This window comes from Papaver somniferum, unplaced genomic scaffold (assembly GCF_003573695.1).
Source record: "Papaver somniferum cultivar HN1 unplaced genomic scaffold, ASM357369v1 unplaced-scaffold_18, whole genome shotgun sequence".
Classification (NCBI taxonomy): domain Eukaryota; kingdom Viridiplantae; phylum Streptophyta; class Magnoliopsida; order Ranunculales; family Papaveraceae; genus Papaver; species Papaver somniferum.
The window spans coordinates 7,594,456-7,618,957 of NW_020627707.1; the positions used below are offsets into that span (position 1 = coordinate 7,594,456).

The 24,502-nt window shown below is 36.3% G+C and overlaps 3 protein-coding genes and 1 non-coding gene across 12 annotated transcripts; 1 reads left to right on the top strand and 3 right to left on the bottom strand.

Moving 5' to 3' along the window:
* Positions 1 to 107: 107 nt before the first annotated feature.
* LOC113337995 lies at positions 108 to 632 on the bottom strand. Its single transcript, XM_026583522.1, has one exon. It carries the CDS (start codon positions 630 to 632, stop codon positions 108 to 110), a length of 525 nt encoding a protein of 174 aa, XP_026439307.1.
* Positions 633 to 7,105: 6,473 nt separating this feature from the next.
* TRNAC-GCA lies at positions 7,106 to 7,177 on the bottom strand. The gene has a single exon. It is a non-coding gene; the product is annotated as a tRNA-Cys (tRNA).
* A 1,182-nt stretch (positions 7,178 to 8,359) lies between these two features.
* Positions 8,360 to 13,084, top strand: LOC113337916 (GDSL esterase/lipase 7-like). Of its 5 annotated transcripts, XR_003354508.1 has the most exons (6): positions 8,360 to 8,850; positions 8,922 to 9,052; positions 9,133 to 9,381; positions 10,056 to 10,215; positions 11,365 to 11,810; positions 13,045 to 13,084. XR_003354508.1 is itself a non-coding variant. In XM_026583456.1 (5 exons), exons 1-4 carry the CDS (start codon positions 8,598 to 8,600, stop codon positions 10,167 to 10,169), a joined length of 747 nt encoding a protein of 248 aa, XP_026439241.1. In that variant the 5' UTR covers positions 8,360 to 8,597; the 3' UTR covers positions 10,170 to 10,215; positions 11,365 to 12,611. The 5 variants fall into 5 exon arrangements, 3 of the variants coding, with proteins under 3 accessions (XP_026439241.1, XP_026439243.1, XP_026439242.1); XR_003354509.1 differs by lacking the exon at positions 13,045 to 13,084 and having other exon boundaries at positions 8,922 to 8,996; positions 11,365 to 12,611; XM_026583456.1 differs by lacking the exon at positions 13,045 to 13,084 and having other exon boundaries at positions 11,365 to 12,611.
* Positions 13,085 to 16,546: 3,462 nt separating this feature from the next.
* Positions 16,547 to 21,793, bottom strand: LOC113338080 (pentatricopeptide repeat-containing protein At2g16880-like). 5 transcript variants are annotated; one of them, XM_026583599.1, is made up of 3 exons: positions 19,123 to 21,793; positions 17,267 to 17,795; positions 16,547 to 16,996 (listed from the first exon to the last, which is right to left on the bottom strand). In XM_026583599.1, the coding sequence occupies exon 1, from the start codon at positions 21,565 to 21,567 to the stop codon at positions 19,204 to 19,206; it is 2,364 nt and encodes a 787-aa protein (XP_026439384.1). In that variant the 5' UTR covers positions 21,568 to 21,793; the 3' UTR covers positions 16,547 to 16,996; positions 17,267 to 17,795; positions 19,123 to 19,203. The 5 variants fall into 5 exon arrangements, with proteins under 5 accessions (XP_026439384.1, XP_026439383.1, XP_026439382.1 ...); XM_026583598.1 differs by having other exon boundaries at positions 16,547 to 17,052; XM_026583597.1 differs by having other exon boundaries at positions 16,547 to 17,105.
* Positions 21,794 to 24,502: the final 2,709 nt, after the last annotated feature.

Sequence of the window (24,502 nt, forward strand, 5' to 3'; positions counted from 1 at the left end):
TTTTTTTTTTTTTTATAGTTTGGACTGAAACCAAAAAAACTAAACAACAGTACCGGTAATAAACCTTGGTGCAGTAACACTCATTATATCATTATTACACAAGACAATTAAAAAGTCTGGCAGATTGTCAATCCAAATGTCTTCATGATTTCTAGCAGCTCCATCTTTAGCCTGTATTTGTCAGCAACTTTATTGGCTTCTCTATATCTTTGCTGGATCTTCACTTGACTGAATCGAGACTTGAGACCAGATATCTCTTTGAGCAGTCCAAAGCAATCCCAGTTAGGTTGAACCTCTTCATTGCAGAGTTGAACAACATAGCTAGAGTCACTCTCCACTTCCAAATAATGTAATCCCAGGTCCACAGCCAGACGCAAACCATCTCGGATTGCCAAGACCTCGGCCACATTATTGTTGTTCTTAAAAATGTGTTTCCAGTAACAAGCAACAAAGGCTCCAGATTCATCTCTGATAACGCCGTCGATTCCTGCAAAACCATCATCATTAGAAAATCCATCAATGTTGATCTTAAAAAAACCATTTTGGGGATACTGCCAGGAAATGAAGATCTCTTCCTTAGCACTCCTTCCCTTAACCTGATTCTTATTGACATTGTAGTATTCCATCGCCATTCTTATAGACTTAGACAGCACCCACTAAGCATTGAACTTCCTATTTTCAAAGATACACTTGTTCCTATGAACCCATATACCCTAAAGAATAAAATGACATAAGTCCTACCAATTCAAACCACCAACTAAGACATCATAGGAACACAGTTTCTTGAGAAACTTAGGTGACCAAATATCCAATTTCACTTGCATTCCAGTCCAATCCCTTAATTTCCTACAAATAGGACTAACAACATGGCATCCCAAAAACAGGTGAAAACAAGTTTCGATGTCGCAAGTACATATAATAAACCAGGATGATCAATAATGTCTTTTCTATGTAGTGATTCATTAACATGCAACTTGTTGTGGCATAATTTCCATTCGAAAAAACTTGTATTTGAAGGGGCGATTTAAACCCCAAAGAAAATTCTAGTCGTTGTCTTCCTGTGATTACCATGTTTATTAACCTGCAAATACTTGTAAGCTTCACGCACAGTATTATTTACATATTTACTAGCAGAGCATATGGGTCTATCTTTAGCATCTGGATTTTTATAAAAAAAAAATAATTTAACAGATTCAGCTATGTTAGAACTAACGCAACTCCCAATTTTTTCAGAATCCCACTCATTAGACACGGGATCAATGAAAGAATTCACTGTCTCATGAGGGACATTAGAAGTATCAATGTTGGCTAAGGAAGCAATGGTGGAATTACCTATCCACTTATCTCTCCAAAAATTGACACTCATTGTTAGAGCACTGCTCGGTCGAACTCGCAAGCGTTGCTATCTCAAGATTGTTTGTCAAGTTTAGTTGCCAAAACTATAAGTCTTGATTTCTGGTCTACTAATAGTTAAGTCTCGGACTAGGATAAAAAGTGTAGTTGAGCTCTAGACTCCACGGTGTTCATCATGCAAAGACGAAGAACTACTCAAGGAACTGGTGGAACTTCATCGAAAAAAAGGTATGTGGCGACTTGAACTTATCTATCACTCAAAAGTCTATTTTATCTCCTATATTGAAATAAAAGTCGTATTGCTATATAGACTATGATTATATACATGTACTATTTCGAGCTGAGTTTATCTCGCTTATCTATTTCTCGAAATATGTGTTGGTAAGCTTTCGCTTTGGCCAAGTTCATCTTTACTAGTGACGAAAGTCATATTAGTTTCAATTACTTGAAAATCGCTTTGATGAAAAATAGTTTGTGAACAACAACTATATAACGTCCTCTAAGAATGTTTCAATGATTGAAATGAGAGTTTAGAATACATAACCATGATTGGATATAAACATTGTGAGACAACTCATATGTGTGTAAGTCCAATATCCTTGAACCAAAGTATGCGTACTTTGCTGTCAGGATAACCGGAACTAAAGTCCATGTACCAGTACGCCTACTGTTAGAAGTTCACATCCCGTGAATTTCTGCTGGAGTTTGTGAACTGAAACAAACTTAATCCGGGTACTTAAGTCCGCGTACCAGCATGCGTACTTAAGTAGGTTATTTTCTAAAAATAGTTTAATTCATGAACTAAGACATTTATATTTTAAGGAATGGAATCTTTGCAAACCGTGGCTATAATGTTCATGAATTGATTCGAGTGAATCAAAACAATTTTTTTTTATTGTGTCTTGTATACTTCTATGAGATTTAAGAAATTGAGCAACTCTCTAACTAGGTCATTTGAGTCATTTGAACTAGTTGTGGTAAAGAAGAGTAAGTTGATATGAAAGTGCTCATGTGGCTAACCTATGGTTAACTACTGTTGAACCAACGACTTGTACACATTTAGGTACGGATACTCAAACCTAAATGAAGTTACATTTCATGTGTGTATAACAAGCTAAGTTCGACCTAACGGTTGAAAGATATTAGCTTGAATCTAATCAGGTTTTCATCTAACGATGAATATTGAATGCTTTGTTACCAAGGTAGCATTGATTTCAAACCCTGATACTATATAAAGGAGAACTCTAACAACTGGGAAACCGAATCCCCACACCTCTTGTGTGATACTAGTTGTAAGATAGAGTCGATTCTCCTTTAACCTTAGGTTTCTATCGAGATCCTGTAGGTTAACGACTTGAAGACTTCATTGGGACTGTGAAGGCAGACCCAACTATTTTCTTTGTAGTTGCGTGATCTGATCTTGCTGTTTCTATCGTATTTGAGTACAATCGTAAAATTGGCTTGAGATTAATTTCTTCGATAGGCAAGATAGAAAAGTAGTCACAAACATCTTCGTCTCATCGTTTGTGATTCCACAATATCTTGTTTCGCTAGTCGATTAAGATTATAAGTCCAGTATATCAATTGGTTCCTGTTCACCTTGATTTATCAAAAGACGGAACAAAAGTCGTAGGTATTTCCGTGAGAGACAGATTTATCTATTCCTGTAGACTTTTCTGTGTGATACGAATTTGTTTATTAAAGTCTCCGACTTTGGGTCGTAGCAACTCTTAGTTGTGGGTGAGATCAGCTAAGGGAATCAAGCGTGTAGTATCCTGCTGGAATCAGAGACGTAAGGAGCGCAACTGTACCTTGGATCAGTGTGAGATTGATTGGGGTTCAACCACAGTCCAGACCGAAGTTAGTTTGTAGTAGGCAAGTGTTTGTAGCGGCTTAATAAAGTGTGTGTTCAATCTGGACTAGGTCCCGGGTTTTTCTGCATTTGCGGTTTCCTCGTTAACAAAACTTCTGGTGTCTGTGTTATTTCTTTTCCGCATTATATTTTGTTATATAATTGAAATATCACAGGTTGTGCGTTGAATCGATCAATTGGTAAATCCAACCTTTGGTTGTTGATTGAAATTGATTGATACTTGAACCTTGGTCTTTGGTACCGTTCAAGTTAATTTCTCTTGTATTCAATTAGACTCGCAGATTTCTATTTGCTTGAGTAAGTATTGAATTGAGAAATTAAGATATAACTCCTTGATATACTTTTTATTAAGATTGAGTCTGACTGTCTAGTTGATTCTCTTAAAAGTATATTGGAGTTAGTCCATACAGATTGTTAAGCGAAATATTGGGTGTGGTTGTTAGACCCCGCTTTTTCATTCATCCCATCACCTATATTCACCTAAGACTGTCTCTAATGACATCTCTGCCATTGATAATACTTCGTCAACACTTAGAAGATTTATTATTAACTTCCACACTCCAGAAATCATGCTCCCTACAATACTTTCCTTTCAGTAACTTAGACACTATGCTATCTGGTTCTGAGAAAATCTTCCAAGCCATTTTAGCAAGAAGGGATAGATTACTAAGCTCAAGGTTTCTAACATTTACACCTCCTAGGTGTTTAGTTCTACAAACAGTATCCCGGTTAACATTATGCAAATTGCTCCTACCTTTGTCACCTCTCCAAAAAAAATTCCTTCTATACCTATCAAGATTTGTCAAAACAGATTTGGGAAGCTTGAAAACAGACATAACATGAAAAGAAACATGATAAATACAAGCACTTAATAAAGTGAATATACCTGCTAGATTTAGATTCTTATACTTGAATCCCTACGTTATGTTGCTCATTTTTTCCACAATATCAACAAAAGTCTTCTCACTAATTTTTCCTCATTGAAGTGGAATGCCTAAGTACTTACCTGGATTAGTAGCTACTTGAACCTGGAGGGCATTAGCCATACTTCTTGTAAAACTTCTTCCCAAGTTGGCAGAAGTAAGAAGAGTAGACTTGTTGACAATAATTCTTTGTCCGGTCCAAGAGCAGAACTTGTCCAACAAAGATCTAAGGTTAAGAGCATTTTTGTAGTTGGCCTTCAAGAAAATGATACTGTCATCAACAAACAAAGAGTGCGTAATCATTGGAGCTCCTCTAGCAATAGTAATTCCCGAAAGAGATTTATTTTCGATAGCAATATTGATGAGTCTAGTGAAGGTCTCCAAACAGAGGATAAAAAGAAAAGGGGATAAAGGATTCCTTTATCTTAAATCATTTGATGGTCTAAAGTTAGAACCGGGAGAACCATTAATGAGGACTTGAAAGAAAACAAAAGAGACACACTTCATAATCCAACCAACAAAGTTATGATCAAATCCATTGCAGATCAATATCTTTTCAATAAAGTCCCACCGAATCCTATAATAAGCCTTATCAAAGTCCAATTTCAAAGTCATCCATCCTTTCTCGCCTTTCTTAGCTTTGAAAGAGTGGATGATCTCATTGCAGATAATAGCTGAATCAAAAAGGGACCTACAAGGAATGAAAGCATGCTGATTAAAAAAAAAATCCAACAATTTATGAAACTCATTATTAAAAGAAAACAAAAATTGCATTAATGTCACTGGGCATCTTGAGAGCAATCTTCAGGAACAAATGAGAGTGCTGCACGTCCAGGGCTTGCATCAAAAATAAAACGGGTATTCTGTTGTTGCATTGATCCTATGAGAGTAATATCATTTCTAGGCTTCATTCCGAGGCAGAAATACTTCTCTACTCCCTCTGAAAAATCATCGATAACAAACCCAAATTCTGGCCTCACTGTAAAATCAGCCCCTTGGAAATGGAAAATTATGCTTGGGAAACTGACCTCACCATTGCCGTATATGTAACACAGATCCAGATGATAAGGCATATTTGTGACTGTCTTAAGACCAAGACGTTCAAAATATGCCATTACAGTTTGCTTAAAGGGTATATAAGCTTTGGCATCAATATAAGTAATTGCGGCTCCAGAGTCGATAAGGCAACCTCCTTTACCATCAGGCTTCGATGTAAACGTACCTGGTTCTATGCCTACCCGAACCATTCCATATTTAGCATCTCCTACACTGATATCTAAAAGATTCACTGAGTACATATGTGGATTTCCGTAGTACATATAAAATGGGGTGGTTTGAACTCGGCTTCCTGGCTGTATAACAATATCATCGCCAAATCTTAAGAAACTACTTTGACCTGACGGTTCCGCGTCGATTGGGATGAGACAGTATGAAAAGCGTGAATTTACTCTGTCCTTTATTTGGGCAAGTAAAGAAAGTTGTCCAATATTCATACCTAATACGCCATCAATATCACCTTCCAAATGGGGTTGTACATTATTGTAGCCGCAACCGAAGATTACGTCCTTTAAAGTTTCGATGGAACCATCAGATAGAAATGAAAAACTTTCTTTGGACAGAACACCTTTACTGGTACTTGTATCCGCATAACTCAGGTTATAGTTACACTGGTTATTAACACAACTGTATTGAGGTCCCTGGCAAAATATGTGATTACAAGGAAGAGCATTGTATGTAGAAGATGTTGTAGGATCAAATGCAGGTCGGTTTTGAGGAAAACATGGATTACAAGGTTTGCATTGAAGCCAAATAAGGGAACTACCGGTATCAAGTTCTAAGTAATAGGTTTGCAAAGGGGTACCAAGACTTACCTGGACTATATAAACATAGCCCGAGTCAGGAGGCATATCTACTGGAGGACGAATACTGGTAACTCGTGTATTATTTGCAGCAGCAGTTCGAAGAGATTCTAAATGGTGAACTCTAGATTCAGATTGATGTATGAGACGTCTAATTCGATCAACATGACTTAGATTGTTACCAGGGTAGAGAGAAGAGCGTAGAGACTCTCTGTGAATGAGTTTAAAACTTAAACCGCTAACAAGAGAATTTTGATTAAAGATAAAGCATATGATAAGGAAAAGAACTACTGGATTATGACTTTTACCAAGGAGAGAAGCAATTATTGTTGCCATATCTTGGATGTGAATGGATGAGTGGGTGAAGCCTTCTGGTATATGGTCATTGTATATTTAATTGCTGATTTATAATAAATTGATAAACATATATGGATTTTGTCTTAATTAAAGAGCTATATATAGCACATTTAATATTAGATTTTGTACACACCCCCTGGACAAACGCACATATGCCACAAAAACTTAAGTTCAAGATAATATTGGAATTTTGTTCGGGTGTTGGCACGTACATTGCAAAAGCTAGTTGTGTTTCCTCATGATTGAGGGATCTTGCTCAATGACGGACCTACATCTGGGTTAAAGGGACTTTAGCCCGGGTAGGCTTCTCAGTCCACAAACCAATTTTTTTTTTGCTCGACTAAGGCTTCTAGCCCGGATCTTAAAAGGAAATTTATCTTTTCTGGATCCGTTCCTGATCTTGCTTCTACAATAGCCTCCTTTTTCGCTTCATTTATAACCTCCTTTTTCGCTTCATTTATATTCACTTTTACACTTCAATGTTCTTCACACTTGTTTCTATGGAGCGGTTTTAAATTGTTTTTTTTTGTTTTGTTTTACTTTTCTATCAGCAAAGCGAACTTTGTTAAATTGTTCGGAACTTTGGGATTTTAATTAAGGTAATCATAAAATGATTTTCAATACACTGCCTAATATGGGATGTTATTTATGATAAAAGCATGGGTTTGCAAAAGAGCAAATTGCATGTCATGCTTCAGGGGAAGAAAGAAGAAGAAAAATCAAGACAAAAAAAAAAAAAAAGGGCCCAACCGGGTTGGAACCGGTGACCTCTTGATCTGCAGTCAAATGCTCTACCACTGAGCTATGGACCCCTAGTTGGTAATTTCACAAAGTTAATTTATTTATCGATTAATATCTCGATTACGAAACACTGCGCAGGGTTCCTGAAAACCGGGGAGGTCCAATTCTCTCCTTCACTTTCAAAAAGTGTGCCTACTCCGAGGAATAAAAATCGGTGCTAACCGAGGAAGATTCAAAGTGCTATCAAGAAGTTCAAGCTTCCCCAAAAGATAATAAATATTGAGGCACTTTCTGCACAAGAATGGATATTGTGTGCAGTGATATGTTTGATTATAGCAAGTCTTATGGTGGAATACGTCCATCTTCCACGCCACTTCAACATTTGGAACTGTGGATGGAAGCGCAAGTGTAACGGTGGAATAGTAGAAACGCTATTCTTAATGGAGCTAAAAAAACGTAATTAAGAATGGAGCTAAAAAAACGCTATTAAGAATGGAGTTTTTTCTCAGCCGTTATATTTCAACAACTCATTTTAAATCTACGGATAAAAACAAACGCAATCCTTAATGGCGTTTTTCTAGCGCTATTCTTATTAGCGTTTAGCCTTATTCTTATTGACGTTCAGATGGATTCCACGGATCCTTCCACGAAATTGTGGAATCTTGCTTGGATTTTCTGTGGAAGACCCCAACTTAAGCCACTAAACTTGACATTCCATAGTTTTTCCACACTTGGAATAGTTTGGATTCCACCATAAGACTTGTTCTTATGCTAAATAATGAAATTTACATACTTTACAGGAAGCTAGTCAAGAAGCAGTATTCAGATACCTCACCAGACCTTCCTACAAAGGAGTAGCTGGCTGGAGTACGTACTTCTGTTCATGACATAACCAAAGATATATAGTCTTTGTTTGTGTATTAATTTTTAATTCTTATATGTTCAGTTAGCACTTAGGAATAACTTAATTGCAGAATGTCCACAGAAAAAAAGGGCGTTCAATCATCTAGCTCGCTCTCATTTGTCTAATCTTCGTCAATTAAGTTGCAACCAACCCGAATTTAAATAGGTCCGTGCAGCATTATTATAAGAAAAATTGAGTAAAATAGATTGTCGGCTGAAAACAATAAATATGCATGGGACTCATAATAATAAATACTGAAAATAACAAACTTAGAATTATTAATGTTTTGTTTGAATTTTCTCCCCCAATAATTCCATTCTCAAAAAAACTACTCCTACTTTCTCATAAATGATTACTTGTAGGAGATAACTTCATTTGTTTATACCGAAACTTCGTTCTTTAAGTCGCTAAATTTGACGAACATCAAAGCACCATCGCGGTGGTCACCAGATTTCGGGAATGAATTCATCAATACTAATATCCACTAGCTTCTTCAATTCCTTATATAACTGTACGTAGTCCCTCCGATATATTGCATTCCATCTTCACTATCACAAGATCACTGTATCAGAGAAAAAACTCAAAGCATGGCGGTTTCGATAGAGTCATCTTACTTCTTCATGTCTCTTAATATCTTTCTTTGTTTAACGATCTTTGTGGGAAAATCATCAGGTGCAATTGCACCAGCTATATACGTTTTCGGTGACTCGCTCCTAGACAGTGGAAATAACAATTTCCTACAGACTCAAACTAAAGCAAATTTTACTCCTTATGGAGTTGATTCTCCAAGCGGACCAACCGGCAGATTTACAAATGGTGCTACCGGAGGAGATTTCATAGGTATGTACGTACGTACTTATATACAGTTGGACGTTCTTAAACTGCCTCTAATTGTTTTGTTTCTCATGTAGCAACATTTCTCGGCTTACCTTATCCGCCAGCGTATTTGAGTCTGTCTGAGGGGAGGAGGAGAATCACAACCACTGGTATCAACTATGCCTCAAGTGGCTCAGGAATTCTTCCTGAATCAGGAACTGCACTAGTAAAAATATACATAACCTACAAATTAACCAGATGACAGAAGTAACCATCGAAGTTTAACTCTTGTTTAATTGTAAACAGGGAGACATCTTATCTATGGATGAGCAAATCGAGTACTTCAAAAACACAGTGAAAAACGATTTGCCTAGAATTTACAGATCTCGGGCAATCCTCTCCTATGCATTGTCTAGGTCCATCTTCGTTATTTCAACCGGAAGTAATGACTATCTCAACAACTATTTACAACCACGATTCTACAACGGAAGCCAAACTTATCCTCCTCAGCAGTTTGCTAATCTCCTCTTAAACACTCTCGAACAACAATTGACGGTAGGTAAACTTGCAATATGATTAATTTTTTCGCAAAGCAAATACAGTAGAACCTCTGTAAATTAATACTCGCTAAAATAATAATCTCGGTAAAATAATAAAATTTCTTAGTCCTTTCTTGCCTGTAGTGCTAAAATAATAATTTCGACAATATAATAATTTAATACGTTTCAAAAATCTCCCTTAAATATTTATAGGTCCAAAATATTACTCCCTTCGTCCTAAATTATTAGTCCGTTTTGACTAAGTCAAGATATTAAAGAGACCGTAGGAGTGTACAAAACTACCCCTATTATATGATACATTTTTACTAAAATTAAAAGGAGTATATGGAGTATGTAAGAAAAATATATTGGTAATTATAATATATATGGAAATATTTAAATAGAAGATAAAAATAAAAATCTTTATGGATTAATTTATTCAAAACTAGTGACAAAACCCCTAGGTGAACAAACTAGTGATAAGAAAAAACCGGTCATATTATTTCTACCAAATAAAATCCGTTTCAAATAAAATTGGGACAAAAACCCCAAGCCAAATAATAATGTGTAAATTTAGTTTTGGTTACTTTAAAAAAAGACAAACATGCCCTTGACCTTTTCTTCTTCTTCTTCTCTGATTTCTTTTTTCTTCTTTCTTCCGTCTCCTTCTCCCACCACCATCATCACCAGCAGCAACAAATCTCCACGAACACCAGCAGCAACACCTCCGTCACCACAAGCAGCAACACCTACGTCACCACCAGCATCAATTTCGTCTTCAAAATTTGGTTTTCTTCTCCGTAATAGTTGAGAAAGAGGGTTAAATCTGGATCGTGGTTCTTAAAAAGGGGTTAGTGCATCAAACCTCTTTAATTCTTCATTGTAATTCGTATCTCTGTAGTTTAATTTTGCTTTGATTGAGATTGATGTTGTTGAATCGATTACTGAAAATCAGAATTCACAGAAAAGGTAATCGGAGGTCAAATTTCTGGTTTCTGTTTTGATTGATTCTTTTTTATTAAATCTCAATGGTTTGTTAGAATTAAAGTGGGTTTGTTATGATTTGAAGTAGAGATGGTAGTATGAAGTTTAATTTTGATTTCGTAGAGAATTATGGTTTATAATCTTCCCTAAATTAAGAAACTAGGGTTTTTCTTTGATATTGATCTATCTGCAAAATTTAGGGAGAGGGGTTTGATTAAGAAGGAGATGATTGAGAAAAGGATGTTGATGAATTTGAATCTCTGATGAGTTAAGAAGAGGGATCTGATTTTAAGTTGAAATAGTGGAAGAGATTGTTATATTTCTTAACAAATTAGAAGATTTAGTTGCTGTTGTTGTTTGGTAAATGGGTTTTGGACCTAGAAAGATATTTACTGAGATGTAGTATATCAATTGACAGAGTTATAGATATCCTTGAAACTGCAGTTGATAGTTGTGATTATTAGTTTAGGTTATGATGAGTTGCAGGGATTATGAAGCTACAAATATGATGAAGGTGATGGCTTGAGATGTTATGGAGTGAACTGATGATGAATTCTTTTAATGGAGATGAAATAGACATTTCAGTTGTTGATAGAAATGAAATAGACATTTCAGTTGTTGAGAATTTGATGTGTTTAGGTTAATTAACTTACAAAAGTTACGGACACATACTTGGAAGTTTGTGTTGGTGAAATGAAAATATGTGGAAAATGATGAAACCAATTTCGGTTTCATCTAGTTTTGGTGAAACCAATTTTGGTTTCCATCATCTTTAATTTGTGTTGTTCTTTTGAAGTAATTGGATTCATTATACTATGACGTTGTTCAATTTTGAAATAGAAATTGGTGACTGGTGTTTTCATCATTTGTTTTGAAGTTCTAACGGAATCTGATTTACTGAGTTTGGGGTTTGTGTTTTCAATTGTATTGGATTTTTGAGGGAATTTGATTTCTGAGTTGGGGTTTTGTGTTTGTTTATGTTTTCATTCTCAATTTGTGTGTTTTACTTTTTTAGGTTGATGACGTTTTGGAGTTAAAATGTTTATAAGAAAACCACCACTTCCTAGAATGCTGCTAAACAATGTCTCATGCATGAGAAATGCCCAACTAATTCTTCGAAACATTAATGCATCAGTCCATGACGGAGGTGCACTCGTGTTAAAAGGAGCAAATGGTGCAGGAAAATCCACTTTCTTAAGAATGTTAGGTTGTTTCTCAAATCCTTCAGCTGGAGAGATCCTACAGAACGGTCACGACATTAGAAAAGCAGGAGTTTCTATCCGGGTATAGGCAACTCATTTACCTATCCATATTGAGGATGCGATGATATTGAGGTTGCCATAGAGGTTTCCGAGAAGGAAAACCATGGTGGATTTGCTTGATTGATCGTGGAGATGTATGGAGAGGGTTATCTGGTGGTTTAGTTTTTGTTGCAGAGGAAGTGGGATTTTATCCCTTCAGGTAATACATGTAACCTGATCATAATTTAACCACTTTCTAATAAGAAATTTGTTGTTTAAGTATGTACATATTATTGTGGATTGAATTGCTAGATACTAATCTATGAATTTCAGAAAATAATAGTAGTTAGGCATAAATTTTGAACTTCTCCTTGCCAAAGATGCTTTATACTTAATAAACAATTCATGTATATGCAATGAGGTCCGTCGCTGCTCCATCATGTATAAAATTGTTGATGTTGTTTTCTGCATCATTTCTTTTGGAAAATGTCGTAGTTCTTAGTCACGTCTTTGCAGGATTCATGCCTTATTGGGTACTATAGTAAGAGATTCTATCCGGGTATAGGGTTGCCTTCTGCTTACAGTATCATTTGAAGTTTTACGACATTAGCAATTTACCATAGACTAACTATACCATCAATATTTAAGTACTGAGGAATCCATATATCTGAAGCATAAGCTCCAGAGCTCCACTAAACAAGCAGAAATTCGGTAGAGAGAGAGACTGACTTCCTTGAATATATACTTCAATGTCATTACCGTGCTAAGATTATTGTCTGTTTTGTGAATTAGTAGTTTCTCCAATTTGTGTTCAGTTTATTATGCTTTAGACATTAAATTGTATTATGCAAGCCAACTATCTATATTTAATCAGATCTTTTGGTTTATGTGGGCTTCTTATCCTGGGAACGTTATAGTATCAAATATATTCGTCCTGTATTAACCAGTTTTTTCTTCATCTATTGGAACAGTTCATCATTGAAGTTTGTGTTGGTGAAATGAAAATATGTGGAAAAATGATGAAACCAATTTCGGTTTCATCTAGTTTTGGTGAAACCAACTTTGGTTTCATCATTTTTGCCTAGTTTATTTTGGTTTGGTTTCATCATTGAAGCTGTGTTGGAGAAATGACAATATGTGGAAAAATGATGAGACCTAATTAGGTTTTATCTAGTTTTGGTCATTTTTGCCTAGTTTATTTTGGTTTGGTTTCATCATTGAAGTTGTGTTGGCGAAATGACAATATGTGAAAAAATGATGAAACCTAATTAGGTTTCATCTAGTTTTGGTGAAACCAATTTTGGTTTCATCATTTTTTCTGTTTGGTTTCATCATTTTTTTCTTATTTTGTTGAATATTGATCAATGAAATTCATTTTTTGTGGCGTTGGCGACTGGTTGGTGGCGGTGGTCGGCGATAATGGTGGTGTTGCTGGTGGTGGTGGTTGGCGACAGTGGTGGTCTGTGGTGGTGGTCGACGGTGGCGCGGTGGTAGTTTTCGGGGATGGAGGTGGTGGTGCTGTGTTGGGTGGTGGTGGTGGCGAGGTGGTAGTTGTCGGCGGAGGTGGCGCGGTGGTGGTTGGCGACGGCGGTGGCACGGTGGTGATTGGCGGCGGTAGAGGTGGTGGCAAAGTGGTGGTGGTGGAGGCGGTGGCGCGGTGGTGGTTGGCGGCGGCGGTGGAGGCGGTGGCGCGGTGGTGGTTGGCGGTGGCGCGATGGTGGAGGTGGTGGCGCGGTGGTGGTTGGCGGCGGTGGAGGTGGTGGCGCGGTGGTTGTTGGCGGCGGTGGAGGTGGTGATGATAGTGGTCGGTAACGGCGGTGGCGGCGGTTGACAGTGGTTGTTTTTGGCAACGGCGGTGGTCAGTGGTGGCGGCACATTGGTGGTTCTGCTGGTGGTGTTATTTTGTGGTGGTGATAATATAATAGAAATTAATAGTGGGGTTGATTTTTATTTTTGTTGGGGTGATTTAAAATTAAAGGTGGGGTTGTTTTTTATTTTTGTTGGGGTGATTTAAACTAGAAGGCTAATATAGACAATTTATGTTAAATGGGGTTTTTGTGAACAATTTGTTTTGGTGGAGTTTTTGCATATGGATAGTGACACCTTTGGGGTTATAACTCGCGGACCGTAATTTATTAGATTTGTTTCCCTATTGAGGAGATATCATTTAATATTTAGATTGATGATATTTAAAATAATTTTATAATTATAAAAGTTGGAAGGATATATTTGAGAGTTTTACTAAAAAATATGAGTATAAACGGAAGCTGGACAGTATTTCAGGACAGACGAAAATAGAATAGAGGATAGAAATTTTAGGAGAGAGGGAGTACATAAATTAATAATTACTAGTAAGAAAATTGAAAAGTTTTTTATACATATCGAACTTTAAAAGCTTTAATTAGGGTTATTGACCAATAATTTCCAATGGATGAATACATATCTAATTTTCTATAGTCAGTAGTAGAGTACTTCAAATTCCAAATCCTTCAAATTAAATGAATCAAATTCAATTTATTGACCTTATCAATAGAAAATATTCTCTAAATTAATATATTATTAATTTATCTTTAAAATAATCATACAAAGCTTTTGACCTTGTTTGGTAAAATTTATGGTTATCTATTTATGATGATTATAGATAACCATAAATTGATAAATGATTTTGATAAAATCATTTTTAAAATAAATTTTCCCAAACACTTTTTTTAAATAATTGATTATTTTAGAATGATGATCTCAAAAAGGAGAAGAAAGAACAATGATTTAGGATTATTTTTTTTAGTCATATGTTGTTTTTTCGTCTCTCTTGATTGTTTAGAGAAAATATAAGAAGAAAAAATTCAATTTGAATTTGTTAGAAAAATAATTGATTATAATAAATTTTCAAAACAACTTTTTTCTTTTTATGAAAATAATGGATTTTTTCAATTATGATTAAAATAATCAGTTATTACAATGGTTACCAAACACATATATCATCCATTATAATCTGCATAATGGATTATGAGCTGATAATCCATTAAAATAATAGTTAACAAACAACCCCTTTAGTTGGTAGCCTATTTTTATTAATTTATCAATAATTTAATATTTCTTTAAATTAATAAAATTTAGTGGTCCCAACGCTATTAAATTATGGAGGTTTAACTAGAGCTGCACATGGACCGGTTCAGACCGGATTTTTGGTGGAACCAGTACCTGTACATGGAGTTGACCGGTTCCTCAATTTGTGTACCTGTACCTGGACTTGTACCTGTACTGGTAAGACCGGTCCGGTTCCAGACCGGTACCGGGTTTTTTACCCAAATTTTGAAACACAAAGGCTAACAACAAACTAACTTAACATATAAATTTCAACATTACAACTTAAGTTCAAAATAACGAAGGTACCTGTACCTGTATCTGTACCTGTACCAAGACCAGGACCAGTACCTGTACCTATATCTGGAGTTGAAGATGAGACTAAACCTAAAAGGGACGGCTAGGATGTAATATCTTAAAAGATATCAATGGCTCTAATTTACCGGGTTTTTCGGTTCGGTACAGACCGGGAATAGCCCAGAACCGGTACCTGTACCGGTCTATACCAGTTATCAACATTCAGAACCGGTACATGTACCGGTAACTCCGGGTCCGGGTCGGTTCGAGTCCTGGTCTTTCGGATCCGGGTCGGTACAGGTAAATCGGACCGGGTCTTGTGCAGCCTTAGGTTTAGCTGTACACTACTTAATTATATCGAAACGTCCTTGCATATCGCTCAATGGGTCCGGTTGGTTTTGCAGACTATATATGAATTAGGAGGGAGAAAATTCTTAGTTTACGGTTTAGGTGCTCTGGGATGTTTACCAATTGTGATAGCGGGAGCTAATCCCAAACCAGCAACTGTATGTGTAGAAGATGTAAACAATTTGATTAACATTTACAACAATGGACTTCCGGCTATGTTACAACGACTTGGTTCAAAATTACGAGGCTCTACTTTCGTCCGAGCCGATCTTTTCACACTTGGTTATACTCATTTCCAAGATCCTGTAAAATTCGGTAAGTTCATGTTTCCAACCATTCATCAATTTCACCACTATACTCAGAAATTCCTTTCATAACAGTAGAAACATGTTACGTGCATGCAGGATATACGAATGGAAGAACACCATGCTGTAAATTTGGAGTGTTTGGAACGTGCATTCCTGGACAACAACCATGCATTGACAGAGATAATCGTCTTTTTTATGACGCGATTCACCCAGCTCAAATAGTGAACTACCGATTCGCAAGAGACTGCTTCTTCCGTAACTGAGCGTTGTGCACCCCGCTCAACATTCAGCAATTAGCATTGAAGTTATGATTCAGTCACCACCGTCTAGCTAATTTCCCGATAAAAGATATCTTACAGAAGTTCTTTGTTACTACAAACTGTCCGTATCTACAAACTGTTTGTACTTTTTCTGACATTATATGGTGATGAAATGCGCGACATACTGTAGTTTGAATAAAATTTGAAGTATTCTACTAAGCTATTTCCCAAATTAAAGAAGAAAACGGAGGCACAAAGCCTAGCAAAATAAAAGTTCTTTTTAGTATTTTTGTTCTCTTTCATTTTACTCTAGAATACAGCAGCAGAGTATTTATACTCGTTATTACAATGCACAACATACATGGGTGTCACAGGAGTGTAAAGATAGGAAATAAGAGATGAACAACACTCGGCCTCGAAACATACTCTAATACTCCCTCTTAAGCCATGTTCCGCAATTCTTTTCCTATCAGAAAAGAAAAGAAAAGCTATGTTCTGCAAGAACATAAGCTTACTGACCAAACTCTGCAACAGAACCTTAGTAAGATCTTTGGTGAAGACATCTGCAAGTTGAATCACCAAAAAATCTTAAAAAAATCAAATCTTTAATAAAATGGTAATCACTTTCAATGTGCTTTGCGCATGGAAGACAGAATTACTAGCCAAGAAACTAGCACTCTTAGTGTCACAGTAGAGAGTAAAAGGAGTCATTTAAAGGACCCATTAACTCCTTGACAAGATAGGAGAGCCACAACATTTTTGTCGAAGCAACAGAGAAAGCTTTATGTTATGCTTCTGGAGAACTCCTACTCACAGTAGGTTGTTCTTGGAAACCAAGACATTAAATAACTGCACAAGAAAACAAAAAAAAAGCCTGTAGTGCTTCTGTGCTTCTCCTAGTAGCTGGGCACTCAGAGTAAGCAACCAGAGAAGTAAGATCAGAAGAACCCAATGTAATCCCAGAGCCTAATGTGCCTTGGACATCCCTCAGTATCCTCTTTACCAACTGCAGTATGGTCGTTGGCTGATGCATGAATTGCGACACAACTTACTGGAAAGAGATATCTGGCCTTGTCATTGTCAAATACGGTATGCCACCAACAACGATTCTGTAAGAAATAAGATCCTGAAGCAAATCACCATCTAAAACTGATGTTCTTGGACCCTTAACCACAGGATAGCCAGCGGGTTTATAATCAGCCATATCTGCTTTATTAGCTAGTAAATCAAGAGAATATTTCTTCTGGGTAAGTAGCATATGAGTTGTATCATTTCTACAGACTTCAATTCCAAGAAAGTAGTAAAGATTCCCTAAATTTTTGTACAAAACTCACTAGCCAAATATGTAATAAGAGAAGAAAGGAGAGAAGAAGAGCTACCTGTCCGGATTAATGTCATCTCCATACACCAAATGAGACATATACCATCTGCTGATTTGTTAATGAAAAGGGAATGATCATATTTAGACTGCTGAAAGCCAAACCTGAACAGAAAAGTGCTAAATCTTTGAAACCAACCCTCGGTGCTTGTTTCTATCCATAAAGAGACCTCTTTAAATGACATACATAGTTCTCCTTTCCTGGCACTTCATAACCTGAAGGATGCTGCATATATACAATCTCAGCTAAGTGAGCATGCAAGAATGTATTGGACACATCTAACTGTTTCACAATCGAACCCCTTGACAGAGCAATTGTAAGGATTGTTCTAACAGTTGAAGCCTTTACAACTAGACTAAATGCCTCAGTAAAATCCACATCATCCAGCTGATTAAAGTAAACCTTTGGCAACTAGCCTTGCCTTGTGTCTTTTAATAGAACCATCAGCCATTAACTTCAGCTTAAACACCCATTTTGCGCCCAAAGCATTCCTACTTTTCCCGTAAGGAACCATATCCCAAGCCCCATTCTGCATTAAAGCATCATATTTAAAACAAAATGAATCAGTGACAATCAAAGAAACTGGCATCTATTTTAATTCACATAGAAAGAAACTATTCATGGAAACTCAAACCACCAAGAGCTTACAAAAGTTGCAAGTCTAACTACAAAAAATCCCAAATAATCTAGGGTCTGAAAATAGAAAACAAATATTGTTCAGCACCAACAATTGTGATGTCTTGTTGATCTCCATAGTAATTATGTGTTTATATCAAAGCTTTTCATGGCCATAGTAAATTGTTATGGACAGAAGAAGGAGAGGAAGTCATTGCAAAAGATACATCATGTAACTACGAAATTTGTGAATAAGGTATACACCAAAATGAGAGAAAAAATAGGCTCAAGTATTTCTAGTCCTAGCTCCAAAAAAACTGTCTATCCACTAACAAAGAATTTGTTCAAATTAAACAAAAGCCAGATCAAATTAACTAAATCAAACAAAACTCTGACAACCAATTCATGAAAATACTCAATTGGTTAGCCTAAAATTTCAGTATAACCAAAGTAATATTCTTTATCGACCCATTCCATCAAACTCAGATGTCATCAAGTCAACCTACAATCAAACAAATAAACAAGTAATCAGCTAGTCTTCTTTCCCTAAATACTCCATTACGTACTAAACGACTAAGCAATTGTGGTCAAGCAGAAATAAATAAGTTGGCAACCATAGAATCTAAGTACTGATGCAGGACCAAACTATTAAACAATTCCTTCACAACAGCCTCGACCCTTACCAGACATTCCATTTTACCCAACAATAGACATGAAAAGCAACCGATTCAGAATGTACAAAACCTAAGATTTGCTCAAGCTCACTAAAATATGAGTTGCAGCTGTCTATAGTCTGTTCTACAGAAAGAAATCAATTATAAATCCCTTGAGTTCATGTATACTGAGCTACGAAAATACTCCCAGTCCAGATCTAGCAAATTTGGATTGTAAGATCTAAATTATGGCATTTAAGTATATAATAATTTACATCTACTAGCTATTATACAATTCATAACGGTCTTACAGGACATTCCATTTTCATTAACAGCAAATTTGAAATCTAATCTTTCCCCCAAGACTACCGACTCCACTAGAGTACCTGGACAGTCTACCTTAGATCATAACCGGAATCAGACATCTCAACCCAAATCAACAAGACCAGATATGTCAAAACACAGCCTACCTTGTGAGGTCAAATACATTTCCGATCTCCCACTCACCACTCCCCACAAAAACAAGAATCTTTTCTATTTTTATTTCTCTGTTTTAGGAACAAAATGAACAAGATCTCAAGAACATACCTGAATGTTTTGTATCAATGCTACAAGGTGATGGGGGACCCAATTTGAGAATCTGGAGGCGACTCATCAGTAACTTGGCATCTACCGTGCTACATTTGACGTCCTTTTTCTCCTCGTAACTAATCCTTTCATTAAGGTAATATAGGTGGATTTACTTACTGCAACACCTTGTTGCTTCATTTTTTCCAAAACACAGTTAGCTTCTTTAAACTTCCCTTCTGTACATAGCTCATCAATGTGTTTTGTGTATGTTATATCACTGGTAGACTCCAGATCTTCAGAGTAACAAGCTACCATTTCTTGAGACTTATCTTGCTGCTGTCCTTGGGAAATAAGTTTCTCTGGTGCAGTGAAAGAAGATTTATCAGGTATTTTTCCAGCTTCCTTCATCTCGGAAATAAAATTCAGGGCTTCTTCAGTTCGGCCTAACTGTACAAGAGTAGATAAGATACTATAGTAAGTACAATGGTCAGGTACTAGTTTCTTTTCTTTCATTTCCAGACGTAAATCCAACGCATCTTCAATTTCCCCTTCTTTGCAAAGTCCCATAATCAGTATATTATACGTGGTGGCATCAACAGCATTTTCTCTCGAGACCCATGTGCGAAAGAGTTTAACAGCCCTATCTAGTATCTCCTCTTTGCAGAGTGCATGAAGAAGAATGTTACACGTAATAACATCAGGCTTAAACGACTTAGCAACCATTTGGTTGTAGAACTGAAATGCTTTCTCCACATCTCTTTCTCTGCAGTATCCATGAATCAATGTGCTGTATGTAATTGCATCAGGAATCAACCCACTACCTGATAGTTCATTTAACTTGTCCATGGCCTGTTTAATCTTGCCCATCTTGCAAAGCCCACCAATAACTGAATTGTAGGTAACGACACTTGGAAGGATCTTCTTCTTCTTCATTTCATCCCAAAGCTCCAACGCCCCATCCATATTTTCTTCCTTAAAGTAGCCCATGATCAGTGTACCATAGCTAACCTCATCAAGATCATAACCCTTCTTTGGGGCGGTACAAAGCAACTCATATGCCTCATTCAGTTTTCCTTTATTACATAGTGTGTGGAGGAAAGTATTGAGAGCCACAACATCTGTCCTTAACCCTTTCCTAAGCATCTCATCTATTGTCTTATAAGCTTCCATCATGTTCCCTGTTTTGCTGTATCCATTAACCAAAGTGTTATAAGTAATACAATCTGGGCTAACCCCACTTTCTTCCATCTTCTCAACCCACTCCCTCGCTTCCTTCAATTTCTCTTCTTCACAAAACCCTTTGATAATAATATTATGTGTAACAACAGTTGGCTTCACATTCTTTTTGCACATTTCTTCGAACAATTTGATTGCTTCCATACTCGTCCTCCACTTAAGACAACCATTGATTAATGCATTATAAGTAACCGCATCAGGTAACAATTTCGCACTTTTCATCAATTCAAGAAGCTTAAACGCCTCGTCAATCCTACCCTCCTTACAATACCCACTTATCAACGTATTAAACGTAAAATCATCGGGCTGATAATTACTCCCTGTCATCAATTCAACAGTCTTTGCTGCTTTCTCTAACCATCCAACCCCACAATACCCACTTACAAAAATATTGAATGTCCTTCTATTTGGCTCCAACCCTTTACTTTTCATGTCAACAAGCAAATCCATAGCCTCATTTATCAAACCCTTTGCACAATACACACTGAATATGGTATTATAAGTCACATTATCAGGACAACAACCAAACTCATCATGCATTCTACATTTCATCTCTATAGCTTCTTTAAGTTTCATATTCAAGCAATATCCTTTAATCAAAATATTAAAAGTATTTGTATTTGGCGTTACCCCAAGTCTAATCGAATCCTTAAAAACATATTCACAAACAGATAAAGAATAAGAAGATTTCTTACTTGCATAAGAATGCAACAATGTGTTACAAGTGAGAAGGTTCGGCCTATAACCCATTCGCTTAAGCTTGTTGAATATCTGAAGAGCAATGTCAGACCTTTTCTGTTGAACATAAGCTCCAACGGCAGTATCTAATAACTCTTTAGAAGGAGGAGGATAAATACCCTTTGGATTTAGAAGAGAATCAAGAAGAACATTACGGTCTTTAGATATGAATGAAACAAGTAAGGATTTAACATCTGAGAATTTCTTGAAACGAATGAGTGGAGGAATTATGGTGAGTAAACAAGGAAGAGTGTTTATGGGTTGTGGGAAATCTGGGAGATGAAATTGACACCATTTGAAGAATGAGAGAAGGGTTTTGGGTTTTGTTGAAAGGGGTGGTGATGAGAGTACTGATTGGATTAAAGATGGTTTTAAGTTTGGAATGTATTGATTCATGAATTTCAGTTGTTGGGGCTCGGGTTGAGGAGATGAAGTTAGAATGGTGATTACGTTTTGGATCATTTTTGATTCATTTGGTGGTGGTTCCATTTTCTCTCTCAATTTGTAAAACCCCTAATTTCAGAATGAATTATGAAATCATTTAGAAGGCTTGGAGAATTCAGAATCACTTACCTTGTCTAAAAAGATGAAAACCCATTGAATTTATCATCAGAATACACTCTCAATCCTCGTCTTCATGACCAGATATATGAAATTTCTGGTTTTTCTAAGGTCTGTTAATGGCGAGAGAGAGAGAGGCACAGTCTCGGACACTGAAGGTTGGTCTTCCCGGTTCCAACTTCCAAGTGTTTAGTTAAGGGCAAGTCCTATACTCCTATGGGCTACGGGACTTATCAGCAAACGGGCTTCTATGGGAAGATGAGTTGAGCAGCAGAAAGCAAAGAGTCTGCCGGATGGCAGCACAATCTCTGCCGTTTGGCTGGCTGGCTTTTACCATTCAAAACTTATATCCTCAAATTCTATATTGACCTCTCAGTTAACTCAACCCTCGATAAATCAATTTTCACAAATTCTACCTCTTTCCAGATTTTTTTAATTCTTCCAGTTTAATTTTTGATTTATGGGTTTTGATTTTTATGGTGAGGAGATGGAAATGAACGTGGATCGGTACAATGAAAAGCAACTAAAGTATTTGCGGATATTGCAACAATTAGATGATGAGTCAGATCGATAAGAGGGAATCACTATGTTGTAATTATATTCAGAGCAAATACACATCCCTCCATAGTCAGAACAAGTATTTTTCAAAAGATAGACGTTGAGAGGGTTGGACTTTTACCAGCAGAAACTGATGTATGATTATTTCCAATCTGCACGTGTAAACTCTGATCAAGAATTCTAAATCGATTTTGCTTGCCTCGGAACTTGGTTCAACGGTGCGGTCTAAATTTAATTACTTGTACGATGCATGACATATTTGACAACATAAATTTGAACAAAAGATGACTGCAAATCTTAAGGTTATATGTCGTGGGCGTTTGGATGCCATTGATAAGTACATTCACATAGATAAAACAAGTCAATATTTGAAAATCCTTTAACATTTTACGAAACAATAATTAATCATTTTGGTCCATGATTTTTACAAATAAAACTGATGACTAAGATTTTAAAAAATATTAACATAAAACACTAAAAGGAACTTTCAAGAAATGTGACACTATCAATTCAAAAAGTTTTGAAAGAACTTTTTTTTTTCTCGAAATGAAAAGGTTATATTAAAAGGAAAAGGCCAAGCCTGTTATAGAAGAACAGTCTTCAAGACTCAATTACATATGCAGAACTAAATCCCAGTTTTGCATAATTTGAGTACTATCTATAAACCGAAAAGTATCCGACTCACAACTCCATAGAATCACAGTTTGTTTAGTGCAGAGAATCAAATCATAGGTAGATTTATGTCTTCCCCCAAATACTCTGCTATTTCTTTCCTTACAAATATTCCAAACAATAGCATAATGCATAATCTTCCAAACTTCTTTGCATCTGCCAAACAAGACATTCCATCTCCAAGATTCAAAGAGCTGCAAAATAGTTCCTGGCATTGGCCAAGCTATGTGAAAAGCTTTGATGAAATAGTCTCAAATTTCAAAAGTTATTTTACAGTGCAAGAAAAGATGGTCAGCTGATTCATCCACTTGATTACACATTCCACAAGATATACTGTCGGTCCTCACACCTCTATAGCTGAGCATATCTCTAGTAGGCAGAGAATTGTTAAAAACTGCCCAGACCATGAAGTTTGCTTTAGCATGAACTGGCTTTTTCCACAAAAATTTGTTGAAAGCACATTCTTCTTCGTTACCAACCATAGTAGTATAGCAAGATCTAGTAGAAAAGTTATCCATAATCTCCACTTCATCATCTCCATCTGTGAGGACTGACACATTCCTTAAATCTCTTTTTAACAAATCCCATTCAAGTTGTTCATTAGCATTTAGAGTTGATTGTAACAGCCCAAACCATCTTCCATCTTGTATCATGTCAGCCACTGAAACTTGCTTATTTTGACAAGCATTGATTCAAACAGCCATTATCTAGTCATTAATCATACCAAAATCTAGTTCATTTATCATTCGTTATCTTGATGGTAATGAAGTCTTGAAACCAATCTTGAGACATTCTTCCAAAGACTTCTATATTTTGCAGCATTATCATCAGCAGGCAATATAAATTCTTCAAAAGTACAGCATTATCATCAGCTTCTGCCATTGGACACTCATATCCTTAAAGGGGAAAATAGGGTTTAGTCCAAAAAGCAGTCCAAAAGTACAGTTTAGTCCTTAAATTCTATATTAGCCTATTTCACACTCTCAATTAACTCAAACCCCTTTGTAAACCAACTTTCACAAATTCTACCTCTTTTTGAATCTCTTAATTCTTTCGTTTTAGTTTTTGATTAATGGATCCTGGTTTTGATTTTTATGTCAAGGAGATGGAAATGAACATGGTTGGTACCATGAAGAGTAACTAAAGTATTTGCAGATAATGAACAATTGGATGATGAGTCAGATGAGGATAGACAAGAGAGAATCACTATGTTGTAATTATATGAGGAAAAATACACATCCCTCCAAAATCAAAACAAGTATTCTCAACGGATATACATTTAGAAGGTTGGAATTTTACCAACAAAAATTGATGCATGGTTATTTTCAACCTGAATGTATATACTCTGATCAAGATTTTCATGGTCGATTTCAAGGTAAGAAATGGTAAAGGCATTCGCTTTTGGAAGGATCATTGGCTAGATAGGGGAAAATTGCAAAACTTGTTTCCAGTTTTTTACAAGGCGGTGAAGGCCAAGGACGTAACAATTTATGACATGATAGAAAATGGAGTTTGGGTATGTGATTTCAAGAGACTATTAAATTTGAATGAGCAATTAGAATGGGATCTATCGAGGCGTGACTTAAATCATGTTCTCGATCTTGTTGAAGCGGACGATGAAATGGAGATTATG

Coding starts and splice junctions, on each gene's coding strand:
- LOC113337995 (XM_026583522.1), bottom strand. CDS start 632: ATGGCGATGGAATACTACAATGTCAATAAGAATCAGGTTAAGGGAAGG.
- LOC113337916 (XM_026583456.1), top strand. CDS start 8,598: ATGGCGGTTTCGATAGAGTCATCTTACTTCTTCATGTCTCTTAATATC. Junction 8,851..8,921: donor TACCGGAGGAGATTTCATAG/GTATGTACGTAC, acceptor TTTCTCATGTAG/CAACATTTCTCGGCTTACCT. Junction 9,053..9,132: donor CTGAATCAGGAACTGCACTA/GTAAAAATATAC, acceptor AATTGTAAACAG/GGAGACATCTTATCTATGGA.
- LOC113338080 (XM_026583599.1), bottom strand. CDS start 21,567: ATGGAACCACCACCAAATGAATCAAAAATGATCCAAAACGTAATCACC.